Consider the following 11,735-nt stretch of genomic DNA (forward strand, 5'->3'; position numbering starts at 1 on the left):
GTCTTGTAGAAGGACGTGGGTAATTGGACGGCTCTATATACCAGGGGGCGAACCAGGATTGCCTTTTGGTATTCTGTTGCCTCCTGTAATATAGAACGGCAGTAAAATTGGTAGCAGAATTGAACTGTTAAACCCGAAGACGGTGTCATTTATATCTCGACTCTTATATTTTCTTTACAGGGCTATTACCGGAGTTCTCACATTGCTCGTGATCGCTGGTACACTTCTTGACTGGACCGTCGCGTCTGACAGCCCTATACGAGATAAGAGTAAGCTATATATATAGATTATATTTAAAAGAGTTTCTGTTCCATGTTTAAGAGCAACGCCATAAAGACAGGAGCTATACAGGAGCAATGTCAATGACCTTCGGTGTGTTTCTCAGAATCAAACTGGAACTATATAATGGCCTACTCCGCGATAACCAACACGAGGAAGCTGATCAGCACAAAGATTGAAGAAGGTTCGGACAACCAGCGTCTCAGCTGTTTCGCGGGCATCAAGCTTTTCAGCACTCTGTGGGTCATCCTGGGCCACACCTATTTCATTGTCGACATCGGAGCTTTGAGTAAGCCACAGTAATCACAAATACTCATGCGAAAAAGTTGTTCCTCTCAGCCCAAAGGAAGACACTTCATATGTCCTCGTTTTCTGTTGCAGGAAGCTATTTTAAGACAGTGGCGGCGACGGAAGAATACTTGTTCCCTCTCATAATTAACGCCTATCCCAGCATATCCACGTTCTTCTTCATTGCGTAAGCAACATCGCATTTCATGAGCTATGGATACCGGTTCTTTGCTTGGCTGCGCTGCTTAGCAGTTCATCTTAACTGCTGTTCCGCTTTCCGCTTTGGACGTTCCACTAAGGACGTTCCACTTGGTCTAGCGTTGCCTTGTAAATATTTGTTCCATGTACTCAACATATTCCACACCAAGCCATTGAAGCCGTTTGCTCTTTGCAGCTTGTTGCTTTAATCGACATGAACGTACCTACCAAAAACTTACACAATGTATAACAATTTTTACCCCGCAGTGGTTTCCTGGTAGCCTTTAACATACTGAAAAGACTCAAGAACTACAAGGGGAACTTCGGTGTGGTCGTCGTCGTCCTTATTCTTCGCCGTTACATAAGGTATCGTACCAGATCCCCTGGCGCCGTGGTGGCTAGATTCTACGTCACGATCGCTAACCCTCACGGTCCACGATTCCCGTACAGGTTGACCTTGCCCGTGATGTTCATGGTTGGTTTCGGATTTCTGTTGACCATGTTCATTCGGGGACCAACTTTCTTCGACTTCGCTGGCCACAACGACAACCAGTGCAGACAACACTGGTGGAGAGTGGCGCTTCATATCAACAACTGGTTGCCTTTCCTTAAGATGGTAAGTCTCAAAATTGGCGGCATCCTTGAGCATTCTAACAAGCGCGCTAAAAACACGATAGCTTTATATGGGGCCATCTTCTCATCTGGGCCGCGTGCACAAACACTGAGGAAATTCCTCGGTGCCGTCCTCAACAGTGTTGTCAATGCTCTACGAGCGAGCAGTGTTGAGGACAGTATACGCGTGCGCCGAACTGCAAACGCTATACTGAGGACACCACCTACGAATTTCCTCAACGTTCGCGCCACTCGTTTCTGTGCCTTGTAACTTGTTGTTTAACCTCACTCTCTCTTCTCGTTCTCTTCTCTCTCCACAACTGTTACGGACGGACCAACGACGTTGGTCGGCCATATAAAGCTATCGCTTTAGAACCACAAAGTGATACAATTGCCCACTCGGAGGTTAACACATTCTCGTTCGTCCGTAAAGTATAAATGAAAAAAAAAAAAAGAAATGCTGTTCAGCAGAAATGAACAAAACTCTGCGCTGACCAACATAATGAATGCTGCTTCAAAATTCTATCGCAGTGCAACCCATTCTACTGGTACATCAGCGTTGACTTCCAACTATATTCTGTCTTCTGGATCATACCCGTCATCATGCTCAAGTAAGAGTGAAACGATTGCAGCAGACTATATATAGAGCAAATGATTTCCTTTGCACGTATTCCGTTTGATATTGCCGCAGTGTTGTTGTCGCTAAAGATACCGTTTGTATACGCTGACGGTATTAGTCGGTGGTTAAGAACGTTCAAATGAGTGGAAACGGCGTGGTTTAATTGCGGTTGTAAGATGGCCTACCCTAGCATCAGGGAGTTCAGCAAGTGGTTCTTTTTATGAGTCTATTTCGGGGTACGGAAACTCATGCAACTGTGCGCCTGCATAACTTTGCTATCCTTGTGGCTTTAGAGCCCTTCTTAAGCGTTTACGCCGAAAATGGCACTTTCAAGGGATTCCGTTAGACAAATAAAAGAAAAATATGGAGACGTATGTTTGACTCCTTTCTTTATTTCTTCTCAGCTGACGCGCTGCTTATATACCCGCATGAGTCACGCCGCAGTTATCCGCCGAGTTACCCGCTTGACTTACGCCGGTCAAAATCAAAACAATTGGGGGTTACATCAGTGCTCCTTTAAGCAAATGGGGGTCCTAGTACCTCTGCATACACCAACAGGTCAATCAGATAACTATCCATGCAGCCTGTTTGACCAAGGGGGGGGGGGGGGGTCATCGCAAATCTCTTCCCAGTGTATGCACTGCTGTTGTGCGCATCTATTATAACTGTATTGTGCTGACTCAAATGAAACTGAAAGACATTATTTTTATCTCCAGGCGTGAGAAACTGGGTCTTTTTCTCATGGCTGCATTGGTAGCCGCTCCAACCATTTATGTGATTGTCCAAACTTACATAATGGACTACCAACCACTGCCCCTCATGTTGGACGTCGACGAAAGGTTTGTGTTCTTCTAACTGTCTGATACGTGCACCTAGTGTACAGCCCTTTTACATTGGTGATAAGGTATAGTATATTCTTATCGCAGGCGTCCAACGGAGACTACTGATTACGTGTACGTCCGGCCGTTTACACACGTTGGATCCTATTGTTCAGGAATTCTCTTTGGATATCTCGTTCTCAAGTTTGCTGAAGTCAAGATTCATAAGGTATGTAAGGACGGTCTGTGCTGCAAATTTTTATCCCATTAAACATGAACGTTCATGAAGCTTCCTGATGATGCCCTACACAAATGACTCTGACTGACGCCCTCTGACTGTTTGCTCTAATCCTACGAAGTTTGTCGTTGCTCTGATTGTCTGATTGTCTTTTTGATAGCAAGCCGGCATCAGCCTGGCTGACCTTTCCTCTTTTCTCTTCTTTCTCATAATAAACATGTAATGTTCCACACGGAAGACCCCTTGCCTCCAGCCTAGAACACTGGAACATAACTTTATTGTTCTCCTTCGCAACCTCTTCCTCTTCGTCTTCTGCCCACTATAAAACATATCCCCCCCCCCAAAACAAATATTCACACCTCATAGTAATTGATGGATGCCAGTTCTGATGAGTGACAGGGCATGTCCTCGCTCAATAATAAGATAATACATATAGGACACCTACTGACTTCCCCTGTGCATGTTACACATGTATTCTAGTTCGATATCATGTTCAATATCATGTGTGTTCTGTCTGTCATATCGTCCATGCTTGGCCCGATCTTCAACTTGTCGTTGTCCCATAACGCGCGTTAAATGCATCGGCCTGTGATTGGCCACGAGCTCTTGCGCGAGCCTATCAAAGCGGCTTTGGAGCGCGCGAACTTTAAATATAACGATAACCGTTGCTATGTGGTTGAAGATCGAGCCCAGTTTGCAGTAAGTGGGCGGAAGCAAATAGAAATACTTTTTTTGTGATCGCTATAATGCAGGTGCTTCAAGGTTTCTTGTGGGTGGCATCTTTCACGGCCGGGCTGACGGTTGTAATGGCTGCCTACCCATGGATGCAGAACATGTTCCCGTCCCGGATCGAGACCGCTCTCTACGCTGGTCTGCACAGAACTGCGTGGGCTCTCTGCATGGGCTGGCTCACATACGCCTGCATTACTGGCCGCGGAGGTTCGTATACGCATTCAGAACATGGAAAGTCTGCGGACCGTCTTTGTCGTTCTACCTCACGCGACGAAAGTATTATGAGCTCCTTCTATTGAAACTAGGGGTTTGGGCCGGTACGCAATATCTGATCACAGTTTTAATCGAATAGCGGATGGCTTTAGAAAGCCTTGTGACAATTCGATATATCTGGTGTATTACATCATGCAGGCATTGTACTGCACGCCAGAGTACTATAGGGTAGCGCGCCTGTAGGTTGGAGGAACGACTGTCACGAGACATTAGTTAGGTCACTGCCGCCAGCGGCGCTGTACACTGTGATTGAGAGCGCCCCCTTGCCGAGCCGTTCCTACGTTGGTTTCGGCGCAATATCACCGGGCGCGGCCATGACGCCCCCACAGTGCTGTAATGGCGACCGGGTGACGTCAAGCAAAATAGCTCCTCTCGAGGAAACTGCGGTATTGGTTGCGGCGCACATCAGTGGGCGCGGCTATGACGCCCCCACACTGCCGTAATGGTTGCAGCGCATATAACTGGGCGCGGTCATGACGTCCCCACAGTGATGTAATGGCAACTAGGTGACGTCAAGCAAGATGGCTGCTCTCCAGGAAACTGCCGTAGAAAAAATTCCGCGTGTCCTACTTGGCGAAACCTAATCCCTTGCACGCTCGTACGCATCAACCTCTGACACCTGAGGAGCGAGAGCTACGGCCGTTCCCATTGGTAATCGTCTGCACGTGACTTGTCTCCCGCTGCCTCATTGGCAGTGACGTCTGCAGTGATGTCAGAGCCGCATGAGTTTGCGCATTCGTGTTGCCAATTTTCTACGCGTGTGATTTAATTGACTCGTATTGTTGATTTCTTTTTCATTCATTTCAGGATTTATTAACCGATTCCTGAGTTGGAAGGCTTTTATTCCTTTGAGCCGACTTTCCTTGGGTGCCTACCTCACCTCCATCGTGCTCATCCAAGTTCGCATGGTAACGCGAAGAGAACTGCAGGAATACACTCATCCTGCGATGGTAAGCCTATGCTCTCATTCTCAGAAAATAAATACCCTTCCCCTTAGGGACCATGTTAAGAGATAAATGTTTTGCAGAACCTTCCACTTCATGCAAGTCGCAATAATTAGCTGCAACATGCTGTAGACCATGTGTGTGTTGGTAGAGACTGAGTCCATCCTTACAAGCTCTAAAAGCCTTGGACGAGACATACACAGCTAGGGGTTTCCCAGCATATCCCCCCAACCCAAAGATCTTATAACACCCCATAAAATACATGTGAACGAAGCCGAAATACCCTCCTTCTCCTAGGAATTTCGACGCTGGGACGAAAATCTAGCGCAAATCCCTTCACATACGCGTGTGCACATGCCACCACACCACCAAGCGCTATAGATGGCGTGGTGTCAAAAAGAAAAGAATGACTTACGAGAACAGACTAACATCGGTAACAACTGATATTGGATGTGCTTTTCGGTGTGCGCCATGATGTAGTAGACGGATCCACAGTTGCGGAACCACCACCTCGGTATTTTGCTTCACATATCTATCCGGTCATCCATCCTATAGATGTGCTTCTGCTCATTGTGCCTGCTGTGGTTACGCAGTGTGATGTGATTACGCAGTGTTCTTGCGCTCCTCGCGTCTTTTGTGCACGTATCTATAGGACACAAGGCCGTAGAGGCATGCCCGGTATACTGACCTCACCCTCGATTACAGTAAAAGTGCTATACTCACGTAACCGTTTTATCTTTCTGTCATTCAGGTGACGCTGTTCTTGGCCATATCCGTAATGAGCTACATCGCGGCGTACGTACTCTTCCTACTGGTCGAGTGTCCCATCAACAACCTGGAACGGAAACTATTAGTGAGCGTCGGACTAGAAGGCAAAGAACGCAAAGAACAGTCCAACGGACACACGATCTGTGCCGGCAACGGAACGTCCGGCGGCGTTCCTACAGTCAGCGACGGCGTTCAGCTATCTGTTTATACCCGTAAACAGATGCCTGTCTAAGGGCAACGGACGTTTAGTGATTAGTTAATTAGCTAGTAATTACTTCATCTGACACGTGTCATCCCTGGTAAGAATGCTCTGAACAAGATAGCGCGAGTGCATGTGTGTCGCTAGCTTGTTGCGCACCTATGGCACATAATGCAGTGTGGCCTTATGTTTGAGACATAACTTATGCTTGCAAGTTTCGCACAGTGTGTTCTTATGATTCAGTTGTTGACTAATTCAGTTAGCATAATGTGAAAAGCGTATCGACTTATGATGCTTCGGGCGCACTAGTGTTCATTATGCAGGTTACCAGAGCTGTTAACTTAAACTAAATTGAAAAATGAGAGGAAACATACAGTGCTACGACCGAGGACCAGGTCCGTCGCAGCAGAGTTAGACGTGCGTAAACGCTTGCTCCTATTCAGTACCCTTTTCTGCACCTACTGCGTGTGGGTGGCACATTACGGCACATGGTGACGTAAGTCGTTACAGGACAGGATGGCGTCGTAGTTTCCAGAAGACGACCTGGTGTATCTTCAGGACCGCTAGAGTTTCATGCTTCCCTTCCTTAATATTAAAGGTTGAACAGGATTCCCGCGCACGGGTTCTTCTGTATCTCGCTGCTGAATATTCACACGGAAGCTTAGTGAAATGCGCAATGTCAACGCCACGTCCACGTAGGCATACAGACCCGCGACGTCATCTGCTTCAGCCAATCGCCGACGACGATTTCAAAGGCAGGCTGCGTCTCCATGGCTACGGCCACCAAAGGTATAGATCGTGATCGGAGGGCTCTTAATGACTACGTCACGTCCTTTAATCGGGTCTTATTTACTTCAGGTGGCATAGGGTAGAAGGTCACGTGGTATACAAAAGGCAATGACGTTTTCCCCGTATTCCGCATTTCCCTTATTTCTTGTGCGAACATATCCAAGCAAACGCAATCCCTCTTAAAGCTGCACTTTTCGATCGATCGCGAAAAGGCCGCGAAGCGAGCAGGTGAAGTCCAAAAGTTTGGACCAGCCTGTATAATAAAAGAGTAAATATTCGGGCCCGTTGGGTGCATATCTAAGTACCTGGTATCACCGCTGGTTACCTTATACTTACTGTATATGTATATAGTAAGATGCAAAATGTTTCGAGCAGGATTACCACTTCCATTTAACCTCATCTCAATCTTATTCATGTCACATCGATTAACTCCTTGACGGTACTGCAGCAACGTTGTTTGTACACGTACTCATTGTAATATTCCATGTATTCATCACGATCAACGGTTACCTCAGAGTGAATGAAGTTCATACTGTAAATAGTATCTATGCTAGATTAGCACTTCGTTTCCTTTTTTGTTTTTGTTTTTATTAAGTGTCTCATAAAATGAGGCACTTTGTTGTTGAGCTGGATGACCTACTGTCGCAAATGCTGCTGTGCAGGTTGTTTGGTAGTGAATGGTTGAGTTTGTCCGCGATGTCGTTCTTCCAAGTAAGACGCCGTTGTGTGTGCCCACTCATTTTTCTTGGGGTCTGTCTGCGATCCATCGCTTTGTTATAAAAATCCATGTACTGGTGACAATTAAAGATTGTTAAACAACGATAAGCTGTGATAATGACGACATGTGTGAACGATAACCCCCCCCCCCCTTCTTGCTGGAGTATGTTACACCACATTACAAGATGGTTGGGTCAGCGATCGCCGGTGGGGGGACTCGAACCCATACCCCTCTGATTGCCGGTAAGGTGTGCTACCGATTACACTATACGCACAGTGGAGACACGACACTGCACGCACTACGGTGACACTGGAGCGACGCGTCACCCCCTTCCGTAGCATCACCCGGTGTGGACCGCCGTGATGCGGGGGTGCACCACTGCCGTTGTCTGTCTGTTTTCTTGACCCTCGCACCAGCTCCCGTGGCGAAGCGGTTAGGATGATCGCCTTCCACGTTGAGACTGGGAGATGCCGCGGGTTCGAATCCTGCCACTGGCTGTGCTGTCTGAGGTTTTCCTTAGGTTTTCCGACCACTTTCCAGACGAATTTCGCCACAGTTCCCCTGAAGTCGGCCCAGGACGCATACTAACCGCCCTGTCCCCCACTCCTTCCTGCTGTCCTCCCTCCATCTGTCCACGTCTGTATGCTGTTCATAGCCACAGTGGCTTCGCGGCGCTAACACGCAATTAAAACACAAAAATAATGACCTTCTATATGTTATGGCATCTTCGTCTGGCAGCCACCTTCGTCTGCTCCAGAGCGCAGGGAGCGCGCTCCTTTTTACTAAACGGTGTCACTCCTTTTCCGGAGCGTGGCACTCTTGATGAACTCTCACGCTCCATCTTGCAGGTCGGAGCACGTACGTGCCACTCTGGCTCCGTGACGTATGGAGGAAGGGGAGACCGGAATACAAATGAGAATGACACGATGGAAAATTGATGTTCTGAGGCTGGAGCACAGGAGAAAGGACAAACACACAAAGCCTCAAGTGCCTAAGAACAATGAATGAAGAAAGTAGGAAGTCACTGAAAAGGTTAGCCAGCTGCAAGACTCGAACCCACATCTTTAGGATTGCCGGTCCAGGGCAGCCTGGACCCTTAGAGCCCTGAACCGGCAATCCAGAAGATGTGGGTTCGAGTCCTGCTGCTGGCTAGCCTTTTCAGTGAATTCCTTCTTTCAATGAGAATGAGCAGCCTTGGAAACTTCGCCGGGGCGTGGGGCGCGCTCGTGGCTCTGAAAGACCGTTTAGTTGAGGCACGAGCGACAGAGTACCTCCAGCTCGGAGCTTTCTGACTTAGAGCATTGGTAACGCCAGTCGAAAATACCGTTAGTGTCCTAATGTCTCCTTTCTGTTTCTAGTACCACACCGAGCACGGGCTCTGACACAGGCTCCATGCTGGCATTAGGGTTTCCAGGTGGCTCGTGCTAAAAAAATGCCCCACCTGATTCTCATTGGGACAGTACACATGGCATATTACCGCCACCGTTGTTGATGGAGCGTCCCAAAGGACTAGGAGTGAAGTGAGGATGCCGGACTTATCGCAGTGTATACTAGCAGTGCACCTCAGAGCGATGCAGTAGCGAAAGCACACAACTATACGATGTACGGGATTGTAGAGGTTGCCAGCCTTGCTTCAAGGACACTACAGTGCTTGCGTGGGAACCGTACGCACACCGAAGGTTGTTTCGGGAATCCTTGGAGATTGCCACCAGGGGAAACGTAGTTAGCAATGCGTCTTTTATCCCTCTCGCACCCCTTCGAAGATTTTTAGCTTTTAAGTTGAGATGAACTAATAAATTTTATTGCTGAACAGATTGCTGATGCTGTGTTTGAGATCCTACGTGTGTCGTCTTCTGTGTCCGTGTCTCTCGGTCTTCTTCATGGAACTATACGATGTTGCGGAATGAGGACTGCACCCTTTCCAGTTTATGCAAGGGCGTAGAAGCAAAAGAGCGATGTAAATGCAACTTAGTTTATCCTACCCGCAGGGAACAATTCTAAAGTACGAGACAATCTCAAACAAGGCGTCTCTGTTTTGTTCCTGATAACGACAATAGCACATCGCTGACCCCCGGTATGATCAGATAGCAGTGGCAAACACCAGAGGAACAAAGGTGAGCGGAGCAACAAAGAAGAGATGGATGTGTTGTGCTTGTAACCGTATCAGTCGAACGGAATCATCAAAACCAGTTAACCAACTTCAAGCGAGTTAGCAGGCTCAGTTCAACTGACATCTCCTGTGAGTACCTGCTATAGGGGAACAGAGCCCTTTCATCCACCCTTTCTTTCATTACTTCTTACTCGGCTTGATCTAGTTGGTGACATTTCTTCAGAAATCTGGACTACCAGGGTGTCCCTTGGCTCCACGTTGAGAGAGAGTGACGGCAGTTTTTGTAGAAAGTACGAATTCCGGAAATTTCGAGCTTGAATTATTCACCTGTATACAGTTAGCCAACATACTGCACAGTTAGCCGAACGCATACTTGGCTGCAGAATTGCCTCTGGGTAGCATTATTGCCAGGGATCCGGAAAAATCGTCCCCGAAAAAAACGTCCCCGGAGAAATCGTCCCCAGTGGGAACCTAGGTTAGAACCGGGTCCTAGGTTAGTTTTCAGAGGTTAGGTTAGTTTAGGCTTGTTTTTGACAGTTCGCATGCGGTTGAGGGATTTACTTTCTTTTCTTGCGGGCACGATTTCTCCGGGGGACATTTTTTCCGGGGGACATTTTTTCCGGGGGACGTTTTTTCCGGGGACGTTTTCTTCGGGGACGTTTTCTTCGGGGATGATTTTTCCTACACCTTTATTGCCACGTGAGCGTTATACGCCGCCCGAATTGTGATAACGCCGTTTTCCTTTTCTTTTCTCTTTTTGTTGCCACAGCACGGTGGATTAATTTATTTCGTACATATTTGTGTCGCAGGAGTTTTTAAAGCGAGTGAACTCTCATTGAAACGAAGCGGTAGCGGTCTGCTTGTGGATTCTGCTTGCCACAAGATTGGGTTTCATGCGAAGGTAATAATAATAATTCGGGGATTTATGTCGCGAGACAACTGTTATCACGAGCGACGCCACAGTGGTCGGGTATGTGGATTAATTTTGCCAACCTTTGAGTTCTTTAACTTGCGCCGAAATCTCAACACACGGCACACCACGTTTAACGTCCCTCGCGGAAGACGGCGTGTCTGAGCAACTTGTACCCTTCCACCAAGTTGCCACCGTCCTCGGCAGGGTTCGAACCCGCGATCTAGGATCAGTAGGCGGACGCGCTACCGACTAAGCCACCGAGGCCGACTTCATTAGAAGGGAAGCTGTTATTTCTCAGCCCCTTCTGAGCACGCTTTGCTGCTGAATTGTTGTTGGCGTACGTGTGACCAGAGGCAAATCCATGATTTTTCTTAGGGGGAGGTCCTGCCTTGAACAGCGTACTACTACACTACCTAAAGTCAATTGCAACTCTATGAAACAACAGAAATTGAGGGGGATCAGGAGATTCGGTCCTCCCATAGACCCGCCTCTGCGTGCAAGTGACTGTGTAAGTAACATGGAAATATGTCTACCTCATCTTCTCAGCGCCGGTTTGCAAGGTCACTACCCAGATAGCAATGATTTATCCCGACCTGCCACCCCTATATGTTTGGCGAAACCCCTCTCCCTTTCTTTCCCGTGCACCCCATACAAGGAGGCCTGTGCTAATTTTAGATTTAGATACATGTTCGACAATGATAAATAAAGTTTTTGAAACTTGAACACAATTGTAATAATACTTAATAGTAATTTAACGCTATTGCGATAATGGCTCCCCGCTACCACACGTGCTTGCTATTCTGGATAAGAGAGAGAGAGATACATGATGGCTATGATATGGGGATGATTCTGGATACACTACTGCCACTGAGTTCCATTGTCACCCTGTCCTGTTCCTTCCCTGACGAGGAAGTACTAGTGGCATCCCACCTTTCATACTGAGGTGGCAATAACTGTATCTTGTTCAAGGCTTGAGCACTGCGATAAGCGATATCAGTCCTGAGTACAAGGGCGGAAAACGGTGGCGATTCCAACGGTTGGCATAACAATTCTTGGTAGCAATTCTTGCTAGATGCGTTGATACTTCGATGCTAAAAATTACTAAAATGCGCTGACGAAAACCACGCAGTAGAGTCACTACCACACAGAACACGGCACTATACTTGCAACAAAGTGACTTTAATTACGAATCCGCTTTTCTTTAATACTTCACTCCCCATTGTCGACCAAGCCATGC

At 47.4% G+C, this 11,735-nt stretch overlaps 1 protein-coding gene across 1 annotated transcript in view; it reads left to right on the forward strand.

Moving 5' to 3' along the window:
• The window catches only part of LOC135368482 (nose resistant to fluoxetine protein 6-like), a 35,213-nt gene extending 27,631 nt beyond the window's left edge, over window positions 1-7,582 (forward strand). The window contains exons 6-16 of the mRNA XM_064601813.1: window positions 181-269; window positions 386-568; window positions 661-754; window positions 1,033-1,131; window positions 1,216-1,381; window positions 1,909-1,988; window positions 2,713-2,835; window positions 2,923-3,043; window positions 3,805-3,991; window positions 4,865-5,007; window positions 5,753-7,582. Of these exons, the coding sequence (XP_064457883.1) occupies window positions 181-269; window positions 386-568; window positions 661-754; window positions 1,033-1,131; window positions 1,216-1,381; window positions 1,909-1,988; window positions 2,713-2,835; window positions 2,923-3,043; window positions 3,805-3,991; window positions 4,865-5,007; window positions 5,753-6,001 (1,534 nt within the window). The 3' untranslated portion in view covers window positions 6,002-7,582. The remainder of the gene's footprint in view (window positions 1-180; window positions 270-385; window positions 569-660; window positions 755-1,032; window positions 1,132-1,215; window positions 1,382-1,908; window positions 1,989-2,712; window positions 2,836-2,922; window positions 3,044-3,804; window positions 3,992-4,864; window positions 5,008-5,752) is intronic.
• The last annotated feature ends 4,153 nt before the right edge of the window (window positions 7,583-11,735 follow it).

Source organism: Ornithodoros turicata, chromosome 9 (genome assembly GCF_037126465.1).
Source record: "Ornithodoros turicata isolate Travis chromosome 9, ASM3712646v1, whole genome shotgun sequence".
Lineage (NCBI taxonomy): Eukaryota > Metazoa > Arthropoda > Arachnida > Ixodida > Argasidae > Ornithodoros > Ornithodoros turicata.